This window comes from Otolemur garnettii, unplaced genomic scaffold (genome assembly GCF_000181295.1).
Source record: "Otolemur garnettii isolate 467f Iridium unplaced genomic scaffold, OtoGar3 scaffold00060, whole genome shotgun sequence".
Lineage (NCBI taxonomy): Eukaryota > Metazoa > Chordata > Mammalia > Primates > Galagidae > Otolemur > Otolemur garnettii.
In genome coordinates this window covers 7130793-7154811 of record NW_003852455.1, presented here as the reverse complement: position 1 = coordinate 7154811, position 24019 = coordinate 7130793, and the positions used below count along the sequence as shown (strand labels likewise).

The 24019-nt window shown below is 37.6% G+C and overlaps 1 protein-coding gene across 4 annotated transcripts in view; it reads left to right on the top strand.

Moving 5' to 3' along the window:
* TP63 (tumor protein p63) overlaps positions 1-24019 on the top strand; it is a 229967-nt gene that overhangs the window by 84436 nt on the left and 121512 nt on the right. For all 4 annotated transcript variants that reach the window (XM_012806938.2, XM_012806940.2, XM_003792705.3 and 1 more), the window contains exons 2-3: positions 3536-3664; positions 5582-5714. In XM_012806938.2, coding sequence (XP_012662392.1) covers positions 3536-3664; positions 5582-5714 — 262 coding nt within the window. The remainder of the gene's footprint in view (positions 1-3535; positions 3665-5581; positions 5715-24019) is intronic.

Here is a 24019-nt window from a genome sequence, read left to right as displayed (position 1 = left end):
GCCTCCCAAGTAGCTGGGACCACAGGTGCCCGCCACAACGCCTGGCTATTTTTTAGTTGCAGCCGTCATTGTTGTTTGGCGGGTCTGGGCTGGGGATTCAAACCCGCTACCTTAGGTGTACGTGGCTGGCGCCTTAGCCGGTTGAGCTATAGGTGCCAAGTCTTTAGGTATAATTTAGATTCTTCTAATCCATTTATATCAAAAGAACATTTATTTTATATCTTTATTTACTACTCAAGCCACTAAAATCTTCTCTTTGTTCCTATTAATCTACAGAAAGCACTATGGTCAAAGTTGCCAGTGATCTCCAATGAAACCTAGTGGGTATTCTTCAGGTTTCATCTTTCTGGATACTTCTGTCCGTTAGTTCTACTAAAACCTGTTTTTGTCTTGGCGGCTGTGATACCATAAATTCCTCAGGGCCCGTTAGCCCTCACATTTTCCAAACGAGGCCCTTCCTCTCACGTACCTGTTCTGCGCAGGTCACTGTACCCACTCCCACAGATAGGTTTTCATACTATGATAAGGATTTCTCCTTCTAAAGTTCTGCCCATTTTCCCCCCTACAGTCTAAAAATTATTCAGTAGTCAGTTCTACTTTTTATATATCTAATAGGCACTTAAAACTCAACATGCTAAGACGTGATTTCATTGTCTGTCCTTCTTCTGCAAGCCAGATCCTCCAATTCTGTTTACTGATAGAGTTAGTAGGATCATCATCCACTCAGTTCAAGCAAGCTTGAACCTTGAAGTAATCCTTGACTCTTTCTTCCCCCTGTATTAGTAATATAACCCATACTGGATTTGACATGCTCAGTTTCAATTAAATATGTGCCCATCTTCTCCATTCCCACTGACTTTGCCCTCTTGTTGTCTTGCTTGAACTGGTGCAACAACCTATTCTAAATAACCGTTTTAACAACCTTCTGTATGAGCATTTTACCCATTTACTGGTAGGACATAAATCCTTCCACCCTACAATGCCCAGATTTAGCAATATAAAACATATTCGGTGCTCATCTCATGTTTCAAATCCTTTAATACTTACAGTGAAGGTGTATATGCTACTCTACACATGTGGTAAAATTAAATAGAACTATGTACATATACATATATACACAGCTACACTCAAATGAGTACAAGTAAATTCAGGAATGATGAGTAAGATCAATGAATTTTATCAATGTCAGTATCCTGGTTTTAATATTACATCATAGTTTTACAAGAGGTTGCCATTGGGGGAAACTGGGTAAAGGGTACATGGAATTTCTCTGAATTATTTGTTACAATTGCATATTGATCTCCAATTATTTCACAATTAGAAGCTCACTTAAGTATTTTACAAAGTATATCCTTCAGTATTTACCATAAGTGTTTAAGCTTTTTAACATAGCCCATAAGTTTCTTCTCATTCCATCATCTCCCAGAATTCTCAACCTCAGATTTGTATACCATTTTAAAATAAAGTTGCTTGTGATTTTTTCTTATACAAGTTATTTTCCATTTTTAGTATTTTTTATGCTATTGCCATTGAGTACCCCCTTTGTACCATTACTCTCACCTGACCTGTTCCTTCTCATCATCTAAGAGTCTTTCCATGACCTCTGGACCCCTCAGATGAGATTTATATATTCCATCTTTGTGTCTTTATAGTGCAGTGTGCACTTTTACCATATTTATTATAGGTTTATTTTCCTGTCATCTTCTATGCCATGACCACCTAGGGAATAAGATAATATTATTCACTGTTTTTATTTCTCATGCCAATTATGCTTCTTAGCAAATAATAAATGCTATACATATGTTTAATTTGAAGAAATGAATGTACTGTTGTAGATAGCTTGGGAAAGATCATCAATAAATTCAGTACTATTATCTTCTATCAGGCAACTAGATCAGAATACACATTTGAAAATTTAAGGTGATTGATTATCATAGTGCACACTTTATTTAACAATATGAACATTAATGATTAAGTGCTTAACTAATTTCTTTTCTTTTTTCTTGGAGACAGTCTCACTATGTCACCTTCAGTAGAGTGCTGTAGCATCACAGCTCACAGTTTCAAACTCTTGGGCTTAAGCAATTCTCTTGCCCCAGCCCCTCATGTAGCTGGAACTACAGGTGCCCGCCACAATGCCCAGCTATTTTTTGGTTGTAGTTGTCACTGTTGTTTGGCAAGCCTGGGCTGGATTCAAATCTGCCAGCCCTGGTGTATGTGATTGGTGCCCTAGCCACTAAGCTATAAGAGCCAAGCCAAGAGCTTAACTAATTTTATTATATAGAGTAGAATTAGCCCACTAATTATTATATGAATCCCACATTAAAATGTTCTATGCAGAACATATTCAGATTTGGAGAATGTATCATCTGAGAAACCTCATGTTGAAATCTTTATATGTGAATTTTGAGCCAAAAATGCCTAATATTTTCTTGGAATTAATTTCCAGGTATATAATTACCAGGTCAACTCATGGATACATTTTAGGTTTTTGATACTCAATTTAAAATAAGTTTTGGGGGGTGGCGCCTATGGCTCAGTGAGTAAGGCGCTGGCCCCATTTACTGAGGGGGGCAGGTTCAAACCCACCCCCAGCCAAACTGCAACAAAAAATAGCCAGGTGTTGTGGTGGATGCCTGTAGTCCCAGCTAGTTGGGAGGCTGAGGTAGGAGAATGGCCTAATCCTAGGAGTTGGAGGTTGCTGTGAGCTGTGACTTCACAGCACTCTACCAAGGACAATAAAGTGAGACTGTCTCTAAAAATAAGTTTCTGGGAAGCACAAGGTATACATACACCTGTCCAAAATGTAGGGGTATCTATCTCTTAAAAGAGAAAAAGGCATTTAAAGTAAAGGCCAACTTAAGGACCCAGCAGCAAAAGGAAGCAAACAGAGCTAGTGTTCATTTGCAAAGCATTCAGACGTCTGCTCATTCTTTAGTCATGAGAATTCTACACTCCAATTAAGGGCCAGCCACACACACAAAGGTAAGTACTGGGTGATTAAACAATAAAAATTTTTGGTTTAGACTAGAGGTTTGAGTTTATTGTGCCTGAGTGTGATGGTAAGATTGTAGTTATGACAGGGGTGATTAATATGAGGGTAAAATGTGAGTGCTCTGAGCTCATTTCTGTTTTCTGATAACTGTGTCTTACCTACTGGAGGCAGAATACCTAGATAATCAGTTGACACTTAGAAAATATGTTTAATTATAGGTCAGGCTTAATGAGGGAATGTTTATTTTCTTTTTCTGCAGACCTCAGAAGTAGGACAGTGGAAATAGAGAACATAATAACAGGATTACTAGTTAGAAAATAAGATGTTTGATAGAAGATGTGATTGTCTAGCATTTGAGATCTATTTGATTTTATAGATCCATGACACTACCCAGAGAAATGCCAATTGTGCACTTGTAAAATGTACTACATATACCTTCAGGAGTTTATAGATTCACCTGATGTTTTCTTGATAGATTATGTTTTAACTATATCATAAATACAGAAACTATAATCCAAGTTTCATCTTTGTTCCTTTAAGTTTCGTAGAAACCCCAGCTCATTTCTCTTGGAAAGAAAGTTATTATCGATCCACCATGTCCCAGAGCACACAGACAAGTGAATTCCTCAGTCCAGAGGTTTTCCAGCATATCTGGGATTTTTTGGAACAGTAAGTATTAAACAGGCAAGAAATGTTGTACCTGAACTATTGTACATAGATAAATGTGAGTGGGCAAGTTATTGCTTATAGGGCATGTTTCTAGAACAATAAAAATGTTAGGAAAGTTTAATGCCTCCAATGTCATCTCTGTGGTGAAAAATCAGTGGTGATTTATTCAGCTTCTGACAGCAAAAGATAATTATTATTCCACGGTGATATAATTTTGGAGGGTTTAGGAGGGCTCTCCTGCATAATCCAAAGTAGCTTTCTCAATGTAAAACACTTGAAGACATCAGCCTGGGATAAACCTTTATGAGAAAGGACCCCCACCCCAAGCAACTGCAACAACGCCAGAATAAATAACTGGGACTTGATCAAGCTAAAAAGCTTTTGCACAGCTAAGGGTACCACAAACAAAGCAAACAGATAGCTTTCAGAATGGGAGAAGATTTTAACATTTTATGAATCTGACAAAGGCCTGATAACCAGAATCTATAGAGAATTTAAACAATAAGAAAAGTGCAAGCAACCCTCTCTATAAGTGGACAAGAAGTTTGAACAGAAACATCTCCATGGAGACAAATGGCCAACAAACACATCAAAAAATGCTCATCATCTTTAATCATCAGAGAAATGCAAATCAAAACCACTCTAAGATATCACCTAACTCCAGTAAGATTAGCCCACATCACAAAGTCTCAAAACATCAGACGCTGGCATGAATGTGGAGAGAAGGGAACACTTCTATATTGCTGGGGAGATTGCAAACTAATACAGCCTTTTTGGAGAGAAGTATGGAGAATCCTCAAAGATCTAAAAGTAGACCTTCCATTTGATCCTGCAATCCCATTACTAAGTATCTATCCAGAAAAACAAACATCATTTTACCACAAAGACATTTGTGCTAGAATATTTATTGCAGCTCAATCATAATTGCCAAGTTGTAGAAGCAACCTAAGTGCCCATGAACCCATGAATGGATCAACAAACTGTGTTATATGTATACCATGGAATACTATTCAGCCATTAAAAAAGATAGAGACTTTACATCTTTTACCTGGATGGAGTTGAAATATATTCTTCTTAGTAAAGCATTGCAATGTAAAAATAAATATCCAATGTACTTCATAATAATATGGAATCAATATGTTAACTTACATGCTCATAAGAACAATAAAACACTAATATAGTCCAGTTCAGGGGTAAAGGGAAGCAGGAGGGAGAGGAGGGAGGACGTTTGGCAGGAGGAGGGAGGGCATGAGGCGGGATCTCACCTAATGTGCACATCATGAGGGTGTATAACACGCCCCCTGGGGAGGGGCTTTTCTACCAATGAAACTTTATCCTGGAAGTGAGAACCATGTAACCTAAAAATTGTACCTTCATATTAATTTGAAAAAATAAAATACTCAAAAAAAAAAAAGAAGAAATGACAAAATAAAAATAGCTTTCCCAATAGCTAATACTTAGAATCCCTTTGTTTGGCTTGAAGACTTGGCCACTGTTATAATGCAGGTAGTCCTCAAGAAGATAAGACACTAAATTTTGTTAATACTTTAAATCTTGCAAGGAAAAGTATTATATTCCTTTTATTAAAAGTATGTTTGGATAAAAACAATGCAAAGGAATAAGGCATACAATGATCTATCCTCAGTCATTTGTTCTTCTCTGCTCTGCATTTTACCCAGTAATTCTTCAAAGAGGGCAGGAGTCATGATTCCCATTTAACAGATAGGGCTCGAACTGCTTCAAATTATACATCTGATAAGTGGTTGAGCCAGGATTTAAAACTAGGATTTCTGACTCCCAGCAAGCAATGAGCCTTGCCAACATTCAAGTAGAAAGTGTTGATGGTTGCCAACTGGATTGAGTGTGTTTTCATCCTTTTCATATCTAACATGCTTTTTTTTTTGTTCTTTATGTCAGGCCTATATGTTCAGTTCAGCCCATTGACTTGAACTTTGTGGATGAACCATCAGAAAATGGCACAACAAACAAGATCGAGATTAGCATGGACTGTATCCGCGTGCAGGACTCGGACCTGAGTGACCCCATGTGGGTGAGTGCCATGGGATTCCTCTTTAACCTGTGGGCCGTGGCATCCACAGCTCTGTTAAACCTTTCAGGCTCCACACCTGTGGCTCAAGTGGCTATGGTGCCAGCCACATACACCTGAGCTGGCTGGTTTGAATCCAGCCCTAGCCGCCAAACAACAATGATAGCTGCAACCAAAAAGTAGCCAGGCTTTGTGGTGGGTGCCTGTGGTCCCAGCTTCTTGGGAGGTGGAGGCAGAAGAATCGCTTGAGCCCAGGAATTAGAGGTTGCTGTGAGTTGTGATGCCATAGCACTCTACCAAGGGCAACAACTTGAGGCTCTGTCTCAAAGACACAAACAAACAAAAAACCCTTATCTTTTAAATGGTTCTATCCATAGCATTTTCCACTATGGGAAACCACTCTCTCATGGGACTATCCTAAAGAAGCCTATTTCTTTAATGAAAGAAGAGGAAATAATTCTATTTTCACACCCTGGTTTAAATACTTAGTAGTAGAGTAAAAGGAAAGAGTAAGACTAATCAATCCATAAAATAGACTTTTCTTGACTTTATGACTGAGCCATTCATGACCATAGGTCCCAGTTTCTTATTTACAAAATGATGAGATCTTAAGTGCCACCTATATCCCAAGCAAACTAAGGCATTTAATGGGTTAATGATAGCAAAATATTTTTCTCAGATGTTCAGATGAAATTTCCTGTTTTTGTGCATTCTATAATACTGGTGTGTTTTATCGTTTATTCATCATATGAGTTCTGCTATTTTTTCTATTAAAATTTTCTAGAAAAATAGGGAAACATCTGGAAATAGAGTGGGGTGTCATATAGTGTCCGCTGACATAATTAAGGAGAATGCTTTAGAAAATGTCTTGCCTTGTTTGATATGAGATTTTAATGGAATTTTCACTGTATACTTTTATATAGAGAGAATGTACTTATTAATATTGGGCGAGAGTAAAGTACAGAAAGGGGAGAGGAAACAATTGAAACTAGGAAGTTGTATTCTACATATACAGTCATGCCTTGTCACTGAATTGATAAGGGGGAAAATACAGTTTTTTCATTGACACCTTCCACTCTAATACAGGTATAGTTCTGAGTTATCCTAGAGCTGTGAAAGAAACTGACAGGTGATTCCACATGGCAGATCATTCGAGACTTTAGAATGTATTTAATTGGGCTGGGCACCCGTAGCACAGTGGTTATGGCGCCGGCCACATACACCAAGGTTTGGGCTGGGTTCAAACCTGCCAACCTTGGTGTATGTGGCCGGCGCCATAACCACTGTGCTAAACAGTGACAACTGTTTAACAGCTAAACAATGACAACTGCAACAAAAAATACCTGGGTGTTGTGGCGGGTGCCTGTAGTCCCAGCTACTTGGGAGACTAAAGCAAAAGAATCGCTTAAACTCAAAAGTTGGAGGTTGCTGTGAGCTGTGATGCTGCAGCACTCTACCTAGGGTAACATAGTGAGACTCCATCTCAAAAAAAAAATCTATTGTAATTGAACATAAATATGTGTAAATTCTGACTTTATGGCTTAAAAATTAGGACATTCCCAATTCATATAAAAATGTTGCCCCTAAGCTGAGGGGTAGTACCTGCCTAAGCAGCCTATGGTTTTGTACTCTCCCCGGGATTTTCTCTTGTGACTTTCAGACTTACAAAAGTTGGGAAAAACTTGTGACGTTTATAATGGAGACTCACAAACTCTTTTTACAGTTACGATTCTTATCTTTTTATGCACTAACATGTGCTTTCCTAATGCGTCATGCTATTTCTTCTTTATATTCTTGGAAATTTTCTCCTTGGTAGTACCATTCCCATGTTTTCTCCTCTCTGGACAGTTCATATCTGTCCCTCAGTGCTCGGTTTGTGTTGCCGTCTCGGGGCGCTTTCTGTATCACTATTGCGATCCACGCATAGACTGTTCTATCACTTAGGGGATTTCTGTCACACCCAGGGCTTATGGGCACATTGTAGGTCCCCACAGTTGGAGATTCACAAAGAACTAGAAAATAAAATGAAATGAGGTTTTGCCTTTGGGGTAAACAAAGCAGGGCTCTTAGGAGCAATTATTTTGAAAGAAACGTATGAGCGAGAATGAACTTAAATGAATAAACAGACTGGCCTATCTGTGGCTGCCCTGTCTTTGTAAAAAACGGAGACATTCCTAACAAATTATAGTTCTACACGAATCCTGAGTTTTCCCTTAGGACTATTCCAACATCCTCGTATATCTCCACATGAAGAAACCACATGAATGGGGGCAGATAACAGCAGTTCTCAGCAATAGGAGTGGCAAAATGGCAGGGTTGCTCAGGATGTTAATAAGTAGTGTTCTGGTTCACGCTCTAGCCCTTCAAAACTGCTGCTGCAGCTGGTACAAGGAAGGTTCTTTTCTTTCATTACCTGGTAGCCTAGTTTCTTTCTTCTGTGTAGAAGTTAGCGGCTAAAGAGTTCCTGAAGCACATAAATTACTTTCCTCTTGGATATAATATTTTATTAAGTTGGGATCTCAGCCAAGCATTCTTTCACTGTGCGAGAAATACGAAATCTACGGACATGAAGAAACATCTCAGATTATGAAGGACAGAAATCTCGAAATTCATCCCATTTTCACTGATTCTTTTTGATACAGCCCTTTACACTAATAACTACTAATGAAATGGAATCAAAATGTTCTGCTCTGATTATTAACAAGGAAAATCAGAATTGCAAAGAATGTGTGTCTTCTTAATTAGAATGATTTAATGTCACTGAAAAATGAACTTCGTGGGATTATAAATGAAGGTGAATGGAGTGTCTCAAAAAATTGTACTTTTTACTCTATGTTCCCCAGGACTCTGTTAATTCTTGATTCTGTTGTCTACTGTATGACTTCATATCTCAGCTTTGTATTATTTAAAAACTATCAAGTGCATCTATCTTCAAATGGTAGATAATGATATTGATACTTAAATATTCTTCTGGAATGATTAATGCTAACTACAAAACCCTTTTGCATCTGTTTATTCCTGTACTTTAAAGAAAACCCTTTTAAGCTGAATTGAGTTTTTCCCTACTAAATTGAATGGCATTTATCTAAGACCATTTTTTTGTAAATCCTTATTGCACTGTCGAGATACAGAAGAGAAGTCTTCAATTCTACCTACCAAACAACCCCAATACCTAGGTAGGCATATTTATATTTGGGGAGGCTTAGGCCAAAGCCCTAGCACAATGCTCTATATCTTATGCAACTCAAGAGTCATATAAGATTTGAAACATTTATATGACCTCTAGTCACAATGATTATTTAGTACCTATGCTATATGCTCTGTTCTGTGTGATTCAGATAAATAACTCATAAGTCTCTAACTTTAATATAGCAGAAAAACAAGTGTGTATAAAATTACCTATGAATAGTCGTCAGGATATATATTTTTAAGACACATAAAAAAAGATTGATTTATAGGGCCTGAGAAACACTAGCAATGCATTATAGAGAAAGTTAGTTTTATTAAGGGCTTGAAATATGAGTCAAAATAATCAAAACAGGGAAATAAAAAGTAGTCAAGTGTGGGTAAATGTTAGAAAAATGATTTATTATCAAAATAGAATGTTCCAACCAAATGATAAAAGATAAAAACCAAAAAATTTGACCAAAGGAGATTTTTATTAAAACAGATATAAGATGAACATGGGCAGCACCTGTGGCTCAGTTGGTAGGGTGCCGGCCCCATACACTGAGGGTGGTGGGTTCAAACCCAGCCCTGGCCAAACTGCAACAACAACAACAAAATAGCCGGGTGTTGTGGTGGGTGCCTATAGTCCCAGCTACTCAGGAGGCTGAGGCAAGAGAATCGTCTAAGCCCAAGAGCTGGAGGTTGCTGTGAGCTGTGATGCCACGGCACTCTTCTGAGGCAATAGAGTGTAAAGTGAGACAACATAAACATAAAATTACATAAAATTACAATTCCTGACAAAATTTTAACATCCATAATGAATTAATATTTAAAAATCAATAAGAAAAATAGTAACTTCGCTCCACTGGCAAAAAGAGGGTAGGTTATTCACAGGTGAATACAACATTGTTTAACAGACACAAACTGTTCCACCTGTCTTACTAATAAAGAATCTGGGAATTGAATGAGGTTATTTATCTTTCTGATCATCAAAGCTTTGAACAGTTGATGATGGACAATACTGTTGAGATCGCTAGAAAATAGGTGATCTTTCACTTGTGGAGTGTAAACGGATATCATATGTATATATTAAAAGGCAATTTGTACATTTTTAAGTTATTCCCTTTGGCCCATATGTCCCAGTTCTAGATATTTATTTCACAAAACTATTCAAATATAAACAAGCATACATGTAAGCATATACGTATGCACATACACACAGAAATGAAGGCTGTGCACCACCAGTAGTAGTGTTAAGGGCAGGTCTACCCAGCTGAGCCCAGTCCCCCAGTGCCTGAAAGAGCACACTGTCCAGGAATCTAGGGATTGCACAGCCCAGCCCACCAACATTGGCGGTGAGCTTGAACACTCCTCGTGGAGTCTGAGGTCAGGCCCATTGAACTTACCACTGCCACCACCACTGTCATCCACTCATATGTGCTACCCATGGGCCTGGGGACCATTCCGCCCAGCCTGTTACAGCCACTGCCAACAGCAGCATGGACCACACAAATCCTGGCAGGGTTGTCCAACCTGTGGGCTGCAGTCTGCATGCAGGTTATTTGAGGAATGTTTTGCTTATCAAAACACTGGTGTCAGATATTACAAACGTTATATGTAGACCCATTATGCACAGACCTTTTTTTTCTTTTTCTCATCAGCGTTCATTAGTGTTTGTGTATTTAACATGAAGCCCAAGACATTCTTTTTGTACAATTCTTTTTGGCAGAGAAAAAAGACTGGACTCTCCTGTGAGGGCTGTCCCACCACTGCTATTGCCTGTGTTGCACACACTGCCCGGGGACTCTGGGATCACCCAGCCCCTGCTGTTGTTTCTAGCACCTAAGAAAGTTGACCAAAGGCCCAAGCATCCGCCTCCCACTAACATCGTTGGTGGTGTCTGCCATCCTGAGGCCTAGCGAAAGGCATACTTAGCCCACCACTGGGGTCCTTTTTTTCTCCCCTATATCTTACCATGTACAAAAATCAACTCGAATGTTACACATAAAATTATAAAACTACTAGATAAAAACCTTTAGAACATTGGCCTAGGAAAAGATTTTATGGCTAAGACCTCCAAAGCATAGACAAAATGACAAAATAAACCAATGGTACTACATTTAACTAAAAAGCTTCTAAAGAGCGTAGGAAACCATCGACAGAGCAGGGGCTACGTGTATACTGACACACTACTGTTGGATGCATCACGTTGAAGACTGTTGTAGTTTCTTGATAAACTGGCCTTTCTATTGTATTTCTTTTTGTTTCTGGTTATGTGCTATGCTCTAAAGTCTACTCTGTCTTTATCAATATTAATGTTGCAAATCTGCCTTTCTTTTGAGTCACGTTTGCTTAGTAAATCTCTTCTTCATCCTTTTACTTTTCACCTATTTGAAATGAGCTTCTTCTAGACAACATCTACTCAGATCAGTTTTATGTATTCTAACCGTTTGTCTTTCAATGGGTATATTTTCATCACGGGTATATTTTCATCACACACGTAGTGTAATGATTGATACGGCTATTTTAAATCTAGCATTCACTTGTTTTATACAGAGGGTGCCAAGAAATGTGTACGTATATTAAGAAAGAAAAACTATAAAAACTGTAATACTCAATATATACCAATAAGCTTTGCTACCTTGTATCTTTTGTAATTGCAGAAGTCAAACGTCATCTGAGTGTTACAGTTTGAACACAGTTGTCCCCTTTCCTAAAATGTGCATCAGTCTACACGTTTTTTGGTTCTCTCTGTATCTGTTGTTACCTCTATGGTTCCTCTGTTTTCTTTTATTCTGCCTTATTATTTGACTGAATTTTAGTGTTCTATTTTATTTTCTATTTGGTTTTTGGCTGTAGCTCTTTGGATATTTTTAAGTTTCTCTAGGAATCTCCACATTCATTATTTTTCACTGTTTACTAAGAGCCAGTGTCTTTCCATTTCAAGTGGAAGGTAGGAACCCGACATAATACTGGTGTTGTCACTCTCCTTCATATTGTAGTCGTGTATATATTGCAGGTGTATGCCTCGAAGACACCATCTGACACTGTTAACATTTTTACTTTCAATAGTCAAAGTAAAAACTCAAGTCTATTCTGTTGATGTTGGTATTTACCATTGCTTTGCCCTTCCTTTGTACCAACGTTATGGTTCTGCCTGGACATTAGTAAGAAGTGGGACCATAAACCAGGTCAGAGTTCTAATTTACTGAATTTTGGATTGATCAAAATTTTACAAACATTCCCCTCATTCCTCGGCCCTCCCTCCCTGCCTCTGTGCACATGTGCACACACACGCACACTCACTCCTATGCAACTCAGTTGAATCATAAATAGAGATATTTTCTGTATATAATTGGATTGTATCAGTTTCTGATTACTTTAAATCTTTTTTCCATAAATTTTGGTCTTTAAATATTTAATAAACACATATTCCATGAACAAAATATCTTTCAGTAGGCTATTGAAAACTACTTTGACTCAACTCCACTGAGGCATCAAGGAGCTAGTTAACAATATTATCCCATGAGTCACTCATGCTTTGCAAAATTTCCTCCCTGTATGCCTCCCCCAGCTCAAGAAGGTAGAAAATATCTGATTTCTGATATGTTATACAAACAGCAGTCATTTTCTGTGTGTCTCAGTCTTGGTCTCCTAGACTTCCGAGATGAACAGCGATACCCAAGTATGCCTCTGACACAGATATCAAGAACGCACCACAAAGAAAGTGCCTTTATTTTCTTCCTCTTCTTTCCCTACACTGGTCTCTATCAGCCTTCTAGAGCCACCCTCACACCACTACTGTCCCTCTCTTTTCTCCCTCCTATACCTTCTCTTGTTCCTTGTGAAGTTCCCTACTTTCCCCCCATGTCAACTACCCTTTGTTCTAGTCATCCAGAAAACCACTAAAATCAGTACAGATTTGTTTTATTTTATTTCATTACTTAATATTTATTTATTTATTTCTAGGTGGGCCAAAGGATTTTGGTTTAATCCTAAAACTCCCAAGCACAGACCAAATCACATAAATTAGGCTGGGATGGTGGTTAAGTGACCTGTCCTTTCTTATTTGCTTTTTTGTTTTATTTCAGATTAATATGAGGGTGCAAATGATTAGGTTACACTGTTTGCATTTGTTAAGTAGAGTCCAAGTTATAGTTGTGCCCCTTACCCAGGAACTGTGCCATGTACCCTTATATTCTGCTTGTTACTGGGGAGCACACCACCCCCCCACTTCCACTTCTACATGCCTTTCTCCAACTTGAATTTAATAGAGTTTTTCTCTCCTGTGGGTGTGTACTTGTCCATCTACTCACTTTGTGTAGTATTGGATACTTGCTGGATACTTGCTATACTTACTATCACTGGATACTGGCTTTTCTATTCTTAAGATACTTTACTAAGGAGAATGTTCTTCAACTCCACCCAGGATAATACAAAAGATGTAAAGTCTCCATCTTTTTTAAGGCTGTAGAGTATTCCATGGTATACATATACCACAGTTTATTAATCCATTCATGGGTTTATCCACACTTCAGTTGATTCCACATATTGGGAGATTGTAAATTGGGCGGAGATTAATGATCTACTGAAAATGTCAGTATAGGAACATGTTATTAAAGGTTTTAATCAAATCTTTACTTTGATAACTACCTTATATTTAACATGGGGCTTTATGATTTCCTGTTTATTTTGGAAATACAGCATAGAAGTATCAAAAGCATATAAATCCCTAAAAATGATAATTATAAAGACTTTTAATTTTTTTTCATTTTTTCTCAAAGAAAATTTGTAAAACATACTCATTTTCACATTATAAGTACTTTACTCAAGTAAAATACTTGTTTCTTCATATTCTATTATAAATACTTTTTCTTATATACTAATCTTCCTAACTTAATTATATATCATTTTATATTTTATTAAATTAACATGTCACAACTTAACTGTTCTACTCATTTTTTTTTTTTTTTGAGAAAGTCTCACTTTGTTACCCTCAGTAGAGTGCTGTGCCATCACAGCTCACAGCAACCTCTAACTCTTGGGCTCAAGTAATTCTTTTGCTTCAGCCTCCCAAGTAGCTGGGACTATAGGGGCCTGCCACAATGCTGGACTATTTTTGGAGATGGGGTTTTGCTCTTGCTTAGTCTGGTTTTGAAACCATCCACCCACCTCAGCCTCCCCAAGTTTTAGGATTATAGGCATGAGCCACTGTGCCCAGCCTTGCTCATATTTTTAGGAAAAATATTTAAATACAGATTATTTTCTTGTGCTACATATGTAGAAGTATAATAATTGGGCAAAATTATATGCCCATCAATCTTACCACATTTCTTTTTGTGAGGTTTTCTCTGTTATTGTCATCAATTTATACTCCTACCAAGTGCACAAAGGTGTATCAAAACTTAAAATCAGTTGGTTATACAGTCTCTTCATTTAAAAAAAGCAAACATTTCTAGGTGACTGAGAGCCTGTCTAATTATTTGCCATCAAGATGAAATTCTAGATACACTTTGGATTGCAGTCTATGGAAAGGCTAGTGGTTTGGGCTGGAGATGAGTAAGACATGATGGAGAATGGAAGGACTGTCTGGGAGTGAGGACAGTAGACCCAGCTGGGATGGAGACAACATGAGAACAGAGGGAGAGACTGAGTATATGTCCATGCTTTCACCTGAAATTAGCCTGGAACAGGCAGACATTTTTCTCTTTTTCCTTTTGCCACTTCTTAACCCACGCTTTCAGTATCCCTCACACTCTTACTTCTTGGCTAGTACCATGAGAACACTCACTTATAAGCCAGGCTTGCAGGCACATGGCTGTGGTCCCAGCTACTTGGGAGGCTCAGGCAGGAGGATCCAAAGAATTTGAGGTTCCTGTGAGCCATGATCACACCATTGCATTTATCCCAGATGACAGAGAAAGACCCTATCTCAGAAAACATTTTAAAATAAATATAAAAACTATAAAAAATTTAAACATAATTTATGTAAAATAGGCCTTACGTATTAGCTCTATAGATATGAATGAAACAGATAATATATCCTATGTAGCAAAAGCTCTCTAATTTATGGAAAAGGGGTTTTAGTTATGAATATTGTATCTGGAATAGGTCAATATTCATTCAGTTTAGACTGAGTTCATGTGTGCCTGTAAGAGCAAACTGTTTTTCTGTTCTTTGTACAGGACAGCCAATGGGAAGGTGCCACTTTGTTCAAGAGTGCCAAGTCAGGGACTTTACCTTCAACACAAGTATGCATTTCAAACCTTGAACAAACAGGCTTTTTAATAAAATGAGGGAAAGGGTTTTTTTTTTTTTTTCTAGAAATTCACAAATATCACTTGACAAGTGACAGCTCTTCCCTTACAAAAGGGGCTGTTTGCTTTTTGCTTTGGTGTTTGGGTAAACTGCTGCACTGCACTGGCAGAGAATTTATTGCCTAAGGGAAGGTGTTTGCAGTTGCTGTGTTTAATCTGAAAAGAAGCCCTTTTCCTTCTGTCCCCTCCCTTTCTCTTTGAGGAGGAAGAGCTGGAAATGATAGCCCCAGGGAAATAGTTCCCCTAACACCTGTCTTTGGTGTAACCTCAGCAATGTTACTTAAGACACTGTGCTCCCTGTGTATGCATTCAGAATGACAAAGTTGAAGAGGGCAGATAAACAGAAAGGGATTTCAGCAGAAACACAGGAGCTGATTCTGACCTTGTATCCTCTTAAAAACTGATCATATTGAAATCCCAGCATGCCAGCTTAAAAAGAATCTGATTTGTTTGAAGTAATACTCATGCCATTAATCACCTGTCCTTACCTTCAGCAAGAAAATATAGCTTAAATCTATCAAACTTGGAAAATTCTAGAATGTTGCATTTAGTATTATATTATAATCATGCTCTTGTTCTAGTTGAATCTTTCTTTAATAGATGGAGAAACAGATTCAAACTGATTACTAGTAACCTCTCCAACATTTCTGATAGATTTTGTAAGAAAACCAGTGCTAAACCTAGCTTTCTCGATTTCTAGACCTGCATCTGTATCTATTATTAGGGGGAGTATAAAAAGTTCAGGCTCTGGAGGTAGATGGTTGCCTGTGTTTGAATCTATTTCTAACATTCACTGTTCAGCTTAACGTTCTGTGAACTGCAAAATGATTCAGAGCCTCAGTGTTCACATCTGCAAAATGAGGGTAATGATACTGCTGGCACACTAGTGGAGTAGTTTTGAGAACAGCAGGGATGTAAAGCAGTTAACACAACACCTTACGTGTGGTCAGTCCTTGGGAGTAATGGCTGTTACTCTTAATCTTAGAATGTCTTTAATTTGGAAACAGTGAATTATTAATTCACAATAAGCAATTACTGATGCAAGGAGACGAAATGAATCTACAGAGGTTTACATTTTTGTTTTTGCAAAAAATAAGGTACTATTTGAAGATATGCTAACATGCCATGAAACTTGACTTGGCCATAATTTACCAATTGAATTAGACAAAGTTGAGTTTGTTCTCAAAGTGAAATCAAAGTATTGAACCAGAAAACCTTCCTGTAAAAACAATATGTATTTTTTTTCCTGTTTAGGTTTCAGTTAGAACTCATAAGAAAACTTTTTTTATTTCATTTACTAAAGTTTTTATTAGTTATTTGGGTATCATTCCATTATCGCAACATAATATTCTTTTGTTCCAGTCTAATGATTAAGAACATGAGCTTTGTAATTAAATACACTGATATAACAGGGTTTAAATTTTAGCATAATAATAAAGTCAGCTGCCTGGAATCCTATTCACATTTAATTCAGTGGCTCTCAAAGTGCTGGTCTTAGGGCCAGCAGCATCAGAGTTATTTAAGATCTTATTTAAAAATGCAATCTTGGGGGTACTACTCAAGATCTACTAAATCAGATCTACTGAAACTAGACGGAAAGGTAAATCAGCAGTCTTTCTATAAGCCTTTCAGATGATTCTGATGTTTTATATCCACTGGTACAATTCAATCATGTAGTATATAGAGTAGAACCTCCATAGCTGACCACTCCTCCATTGATCACCTCCTTAAGTTGACCTAGTTTTCATAAACTGGACATGTACCATATACGCATCAGTACAGTAGGCCTAGTTCCTTATGTTGACCACCTCCATATATTGACCAATTCGTTACAGTCCCTTGAGTGGTCTACTTAGAGAGGGTCTACTGTATTTTTATAAGTGGGCCTTTGGGAAGTGGCTGGCCCAAGGATATATAGTTATAATAACAGAGAGGAAATTTCTAGACCAGTCTCTACTCTCAAATAGGTATTTCTAGTTGTGATTCATCTTCAAATATGTAAAAGGGTTTGCTAGGTTCTACTATTTAGAAAATTTAAAGATAAAATGTAATACTTTAAAATAAATAATGAAATATATGTATTAAGTAGTTGAGTACATGTGTCTTTATCAGTAAGATATTATGGTCATGTATGAATTCTCATACCTGAATTTCTTTAATTATAGAGGTGGTTCATAAGAATATCTTTCCTGGCAAAGGTCTATAATTTCAAGCTTGTGTTCTTGTCTATTCAACAAGCATTTACTGATTATCTACTGATTTCATGATATTCCGTTAGGGATGTAAAGTTTATCGGGTTGTTTACCTTTTTTTTCCTCAGCCACACATCAGAAGAATAAGAGTTGTCTTGGGCCACATGTTAAATACACAAACACCAATGAAAGCTAATTAACATTAAAAAGGTCCATGCAGACATTTCATGATAGCCAACACCACAGAAAAAGTCCTCATAAAATCATCATGTGGGCCACAGGTTGGATATCCCTAGATAAAAGAGTTGAGTTCATCAGTGCCTATAACACAGAGTTGGTGCAGGAACAGATCAGAAGTAGATGAACTAGTTAAAAACAAACTAAGTTATTGTATCCAGGAAAGTATTTATTGCTTAACTATTGGGGGATGAATGAATAGACAATAATTGGGCATCATGAATGGATAACAGATCAGAATTCACTTACTGACTGCTCGTCTGCTTAATTTTGGGAGCAGCATTCATATTATACATTATATAAATCATACCTCTTAGATCAAGCAGCTCAGTGGTCCTACATCCAGCTAACATTTGATGTTTGCCATACTTGAGACAACCTGGGGAATGAATGAATAAACAAAAGACAAATTCTTCCCCTAAGCACTTTCCAGATTATTATGGGACAGGAGATGAAACCAACAATTGAGGAAAGCCAAGATGTCAACTTTGGCAGGAAATCTAATGATAATTTCTGTTTGAAAGCTCAGGAAATAATTCGGTCATTTGAAAGAGAAAGGAAAAAGATTATTTTAGGGAGAGAAAACTATTTAAGTTAAATAGGGAATAGGCTACCAGCTTAAATGCATGAGGCACTCATGCATCTATGATATGATAGGAAATAGTGATGCTTTAAAAGAACTGAAAATACTTGAATCACCTGAAGTAATTCGATTCTTTTGAGTTTCCTGGACACACAAAACATATGTGTACATGTGGGCTTTTAGTAAGAATGTATTTGATACATTGTGTAATGGGAGAGGGTCAGCTTGGTTTGGCCTGGACCTTATAGGCAAGAGAATGTGTATAGGAATAGATAAATAGTTGAGTGGCAGAGAAAAGAGTAATGCCTTCTAAATTGATGTCCTGGCTGGGCTGGTTGTGTGTAACTAGAGGACAGAGGCTGGAGATGGACAGGTGCCTGTATATACACATGATCTTGCACTGTGCACCATCAACAGAAGCTGGTATCTTGAAATTATGATTCAGTCCTTCTGGTAGACTGTTATTTTCAGATAAGGCCCTATTCATTATCCAAATTTTTTACCCAACATTTTTTTCAGAATAGACTGCTAATTTGTAGAGTATGAACAGTGATAAAAAGGAGAATCTCCTTAGTTTTCAATCTAATGAGGGAAATAGGTGCGTATCTCACTAGAAAACAAGATCCATGTTGATAAAAGACTGATACACAAGCCTAAAACAAGGCTGATAAAACCTGATGGATTATTTCTAATTGGAAGGATTTATAAGAGTCTCCAGGTAAAAGGTAATTTTTTTTTTTTTTTTTTAATGCACACATACTCTTAGTATGCACAGTATAAGCTTTCCACAGGGAGCTATTTTGAAGATGTTCCCTTGGCTCCTACTTGGTTTCTGAGCGTCATTCTGTTTTCTTTTGTCTATTAAAGTTACTCTTTGTGTTTAGGAAAGACATTCAATTCACTTATAGATTTAAAAAAACAGTTTTAACTTCACTCTGTTTACTTTTAATGCTCCCAAGAAGGTGGGAGCTCTTAATGGGTATGATTCAAATCATTTCTCACCACACCCTCTTAAAGAGGTAAAAAGAGAGCAGGTATTTTAACATCTCGTTTTTGTATTTCTGTAGCACAGAATAATGAATCAGAAACTAAATTAAAAATAAGATCCCTGTCATTTGTCTTGGAATCGTGTGTACTTTTTTCCAGTGGATGCTGCTACCTGCTTCCCTTCACATTAGAACTAGATAGCCTTGTAAATGTGGATTTAAAAAATAACTTTCTCTTTTAGATATCTGGGTAAGGTATCAGATGGTTTTTCTATAACCAGGGTTTTATTGGACCATTATGGATTCGGCAATGTTGGCTGCCCTAGATGAAAGGAATCAGAACAAACCATCTCTGCCATTGAATTAAATAAATGCAGTCAGCTTCCCATTTGTCCAAGACATTTTCTTTTCTTTTCAGCAATAAGCCTATTTAGGAAAAGAGACAACTCAGCTGCTTGCAGTAGATCTGGTAGAAAAAAACAACTAAGGAAGATATGGAGGAGGAAAAAAAATCTTTTTATGGCTGAATAACAAAAGCCCCCGGCCCCCCAACACAGAGATTCAAGAATTAACACATCACATGTTTAAGCTCTTTGGCTATCCTTTGGCATAGGAAGGGAATTTGGGGTTTTAAATTTAGTACTTTGTAAATATACTATCCTTTGCATTTTTAAAGGAATTCAAGTTTGAGCAGTAATTAAGTTTGGTGAAAAACATTGGCCTGGACATTAGGAACTTCAGCTTCTAGTCTTCACCCTGCTGTTGCTAATTGGTCTCCTATTGATGGAGAAATAACTGCCCCCTCTGGGCCTTAGTTTCCTTATGGGAAGGGACATTGGGTTGGGCAAGGACCAGGTGAAGATTCAGTTCCATCCTCTACAGTGGAATAATTGCCATTCTTTGCTCCTGAACTCCATCTTGCTACCACTCCTCTTGTGTCTCAGTGTGGCTATGATGGGTGCGTCGTACACCCAAACACATTTTTAAGATCTATTACTAGTGGTGCACACCTGTAGACTCAGCTACTCAGGAAGTTGAGACAGGAGGATCACTGGAGGCCAGGAGTTGGAGACTGCAGTGCTCAATGCTCATGCTGGCGCTCCAGCTTGGATGACATAGCAAGATCTGCTCTCTTAGAAAAAAAAAAAAGGATCATTAGTGAAAGCATAAATATATCAATGTAATCTGTATGAAGCACTGGAAACAAAAGTTCTAAATAACACCTGTGGCATACAAGCCAAAGAGTTTGTAATGGTGGCTCTTTTCTTTCTGTTCTTTCCAGGAAGGGGCAAGTACTGTAAAAACCTGAACACAAAAGCAACATTTTTATATCTGAGAAAATGAATAGTTGTTAATCAGTGTTTTCTGTGGAGGCGGGGTGGGTGGTAAGGTATTACACTAATAAAGATTAGTCATAAATATGAATACTGTCTGGAGTCGGAGAAAGGAGAAGTAACCAACTCTTTCTTTTGCTCTCCAGTCCCTCTTCTAAAGTGCTGCCTCTATCTTCCTTAAAAGCCCTGGAGGCAGTGTTCCTTCCAAACAACTACTCGTCTAACCAGTTCATTGGAATGCGTCCCTACAGACTGTCTCCTCATTCAAATATCTTTTGAAAATTAACCTCTCTAAAAGCATAAATCATGTTTTAAAAAATACAGTGGTAAATATTGCACACAGAATCTTTAATCTGGTTTGAAAAAATGCACAAACATACCTACCTAATATTTTGAAACAGCGACCCAAACAGAAGTCATTAAAACAACTGCCTTGCTCCTTTTAAAGAGAAGGCTTTTCTTGATTACATTTTTCCTTTGAGGTGACAGAGATTAAATTCTCTTGATGAAACCTTTCCTCCTCAGTGCACCTCTCCTACCCCTCACCCTGTAGCCTGGGGTGCTTTTTTTGAAAATACTAAGTATAGATTATCTTTGCTGGCATTTTAAAATAAATTGTAAACTAGGAAGCAAAATATATAAATTACAGATTGCCACAAATCTTGCTGTGTGAACAAATCGTGTCATATCGTCAATCTTGCCTTTACACAAACATATACAAACTTCTTACGCTGAAAATTTTAGTAGTTGTGAAGTATATACTTCAAAATTTACCTTCAGTGTATAACAAATAGTATCTTAGGCAATAACAGGTGTCAGAGGGTGTTTTCCTCTCTGTTTTTTCCTAAGCCAGTTTTTCATCCAGTCTTAACCAAAAACAGCACAGCACAGCACAGCCCTCCTCTTTCCTGATTGTCGCGGCTCCAGGAACCGCGACCGTCAAAGTCTTGCGACACCTGACGAGGCTGAGCGTGATTTCCCTGGCGGGACCCTCGAGAGCATTGTGTTGGGGACCAGTGCAGCTGCGGATCGGCGCGAAGAACTGCGAGCCTCGGAAGGACAAACGCTATTCTGGCGCCGTCTGGCTTAAGTCCACCCACCGCCTGCCTAAGTTCTCCATGTGTGTGGCCTGGGGACCAGCAGCACTGTGATGAGCCAAGGCTGTGGACATACCCGGCATGGACATCAAAGCGCTGAAGAAACTCAAAAAAAGCTGTCCCCAAAGTCTAATCAAGCAGATCTCAGGAATCCTTGGTCCTGTCCATGGCTGGCGTGTTTTCTTTCCTGTTGACACACAATGAAAACCTGGCGGCCAAAGCTGATGAGATGAAGTCCACGTTGGGAGGTTTTGTCTCTGGCTGTAGCTTGGGCCATGTGAAGATGGAGGACCTGGAGCCTGATGTACAACTTCCATCTGGCCATTAACTTTTTGGTGTCATTGTTCAAGAAGAATTGGCAGAATGTCTGGGCTTTATACATTGAAAGCACCATGGGCAAGCCCCGGTGCCTGCATGCAGCCACGTTCTATTAAATCCTAATGTTACCCCCTCCCCCCCAAAAAAACTCACCTAAAACATTTTCTTATTCTGATTGTGTATAGTTACTAACTAAAAATGCATAGTTTGTGATTTGAATTTAGTGAAGAAAGAAAAGCAAATGTGTGTTGGTCTCTCAATATGTGCAGTGCAGTTAAAATGACACATTCTTCATAGTGTTGGAAAAGTTGAATTTCCTACTTTGGCTAAAATCTGAATGGGCTTTGATTTTTGAAGGAATCCCTGCATCATTGGAATCAATTTGAAGTTTGGTTTTTATTTCTAACTCCTCTTCTAAAACAGTATGATGAAATCGACCATTTTGGTTTATTAGGAAGTTCAGCTAAAGGGTAGCTCATGGTTGGAAAACAGTTTAAGTTTCAAGTTTTAACATGTAGAATCCAGAACACTAAGTTATCTGATAAGCAATAAATAAAAACCATCATATTATGACTGAATTACAAGAAGAAAGAATGTTCAGATTCAAACATCTCCCTAAACAGCCTGTTGTATAAAGAAGAGGCAGCAGTTTTGGAAGTTTTAGAACCTAGGTTCTGGTCTTGAATTTTATACCATTTAGTTCTATAACCTGACATATATCACTAATCCTCTCTAGTTTCAGTTTCATCACTTAAAAACTAATCTAGATGATTGATACGAAATCTAAATATCTCCTACATCTAGATATTAATAATTTCTTAGAACAACCCATAAATGTGAAATCACGTATAGTCTGCCAACATGTAAGTAAAGTAGTATTTTATTATTAGAAACTTATTTTAAGTATACTTCAATTTCTATAATCAAATACTCTGAGTGTATTAATAGCTACCCCTCTGTAAGCTTAAGGTCTTTTTTCTTCTGTAAAATGGGATTAGTGTAATTATTGTGAAAACTAATTGGGATAATGAATATAAAGAGTTTATCAAAATAGCATAATTCAATAAATGTTAGCTTTTCTATAATATTTACTTTTATAGGTCAATAATTGAATACAATGGGCTATTTTAAATAAAGACAATTTCACAAGTATTTTTGTATGGATGTTATAATGTTTTACAATTCCTCTTATTTTGTAGCCGAGTTTTGTTTTATTATTGTGTAATTCTTTTAAAATCTCTTAAATCACAAATATAAGTTGTGGAATATTACATTTAGAAACTTTCTTTACAGTCTGTGGATAATCATTAGTCAAACTACTCTAAAGTTCTAAAAACAATGAGGAAAACCTCATCTCAGAGTCAAAACATTGTTATCAAACAGTTGTTTTTCTTCCTCATAATAAAGCATTCTGTCTAAAATATCCCAAACATACTTTTGATAATGACCTGTGATATGATGTCACCTATGCCTTTAGGGTTGGCTTGTGATTGTATTGTTGACTTAACTTTAGGTTGTGATAAAAGCATGTTACTGAACATGTATTTGACAGTGGCATGTGGGTACCATAGTGAGACTTCATGTAAAGATTCAAGTGCATGTAATGGATAAAACATATGGGCTAAACAATGAGGAAAAGCACAAAGTTACAACTTCCTAGTCCATGACATTGATAAGAAGTGTATGTATGCTCACAGATGGCCAGAGAAGCTTCAATCTAAGGTCAACGTGAAAGCTAATTAATCTGGGTACAGACCGGTTTGAAGCCCAGGTCTACCACTTATTAGTTTTGTGACAAGTTATTTCATGTCCCTCTACTTCATTTCCCTCATTTATAAAATGTGGATTATAATAGTACCTCCCTCATAGGCTGATATGCTAAATAGACCATGTATATGAAGTGCTAAGAATCATACCTTTCCTTAAGAAGTGCTTAACAGGCTCGGTGCCTATAGCTCAACCGGCTAAGGCGCCAGCCACCTACACCTAAGGTGGCAGGTTCGAATCCCCAGCCCGGACTCGCCAAACAACAATGACGGCTGCAACCAAAAAATAGCCGGGCGTTGTGGCGGGCGC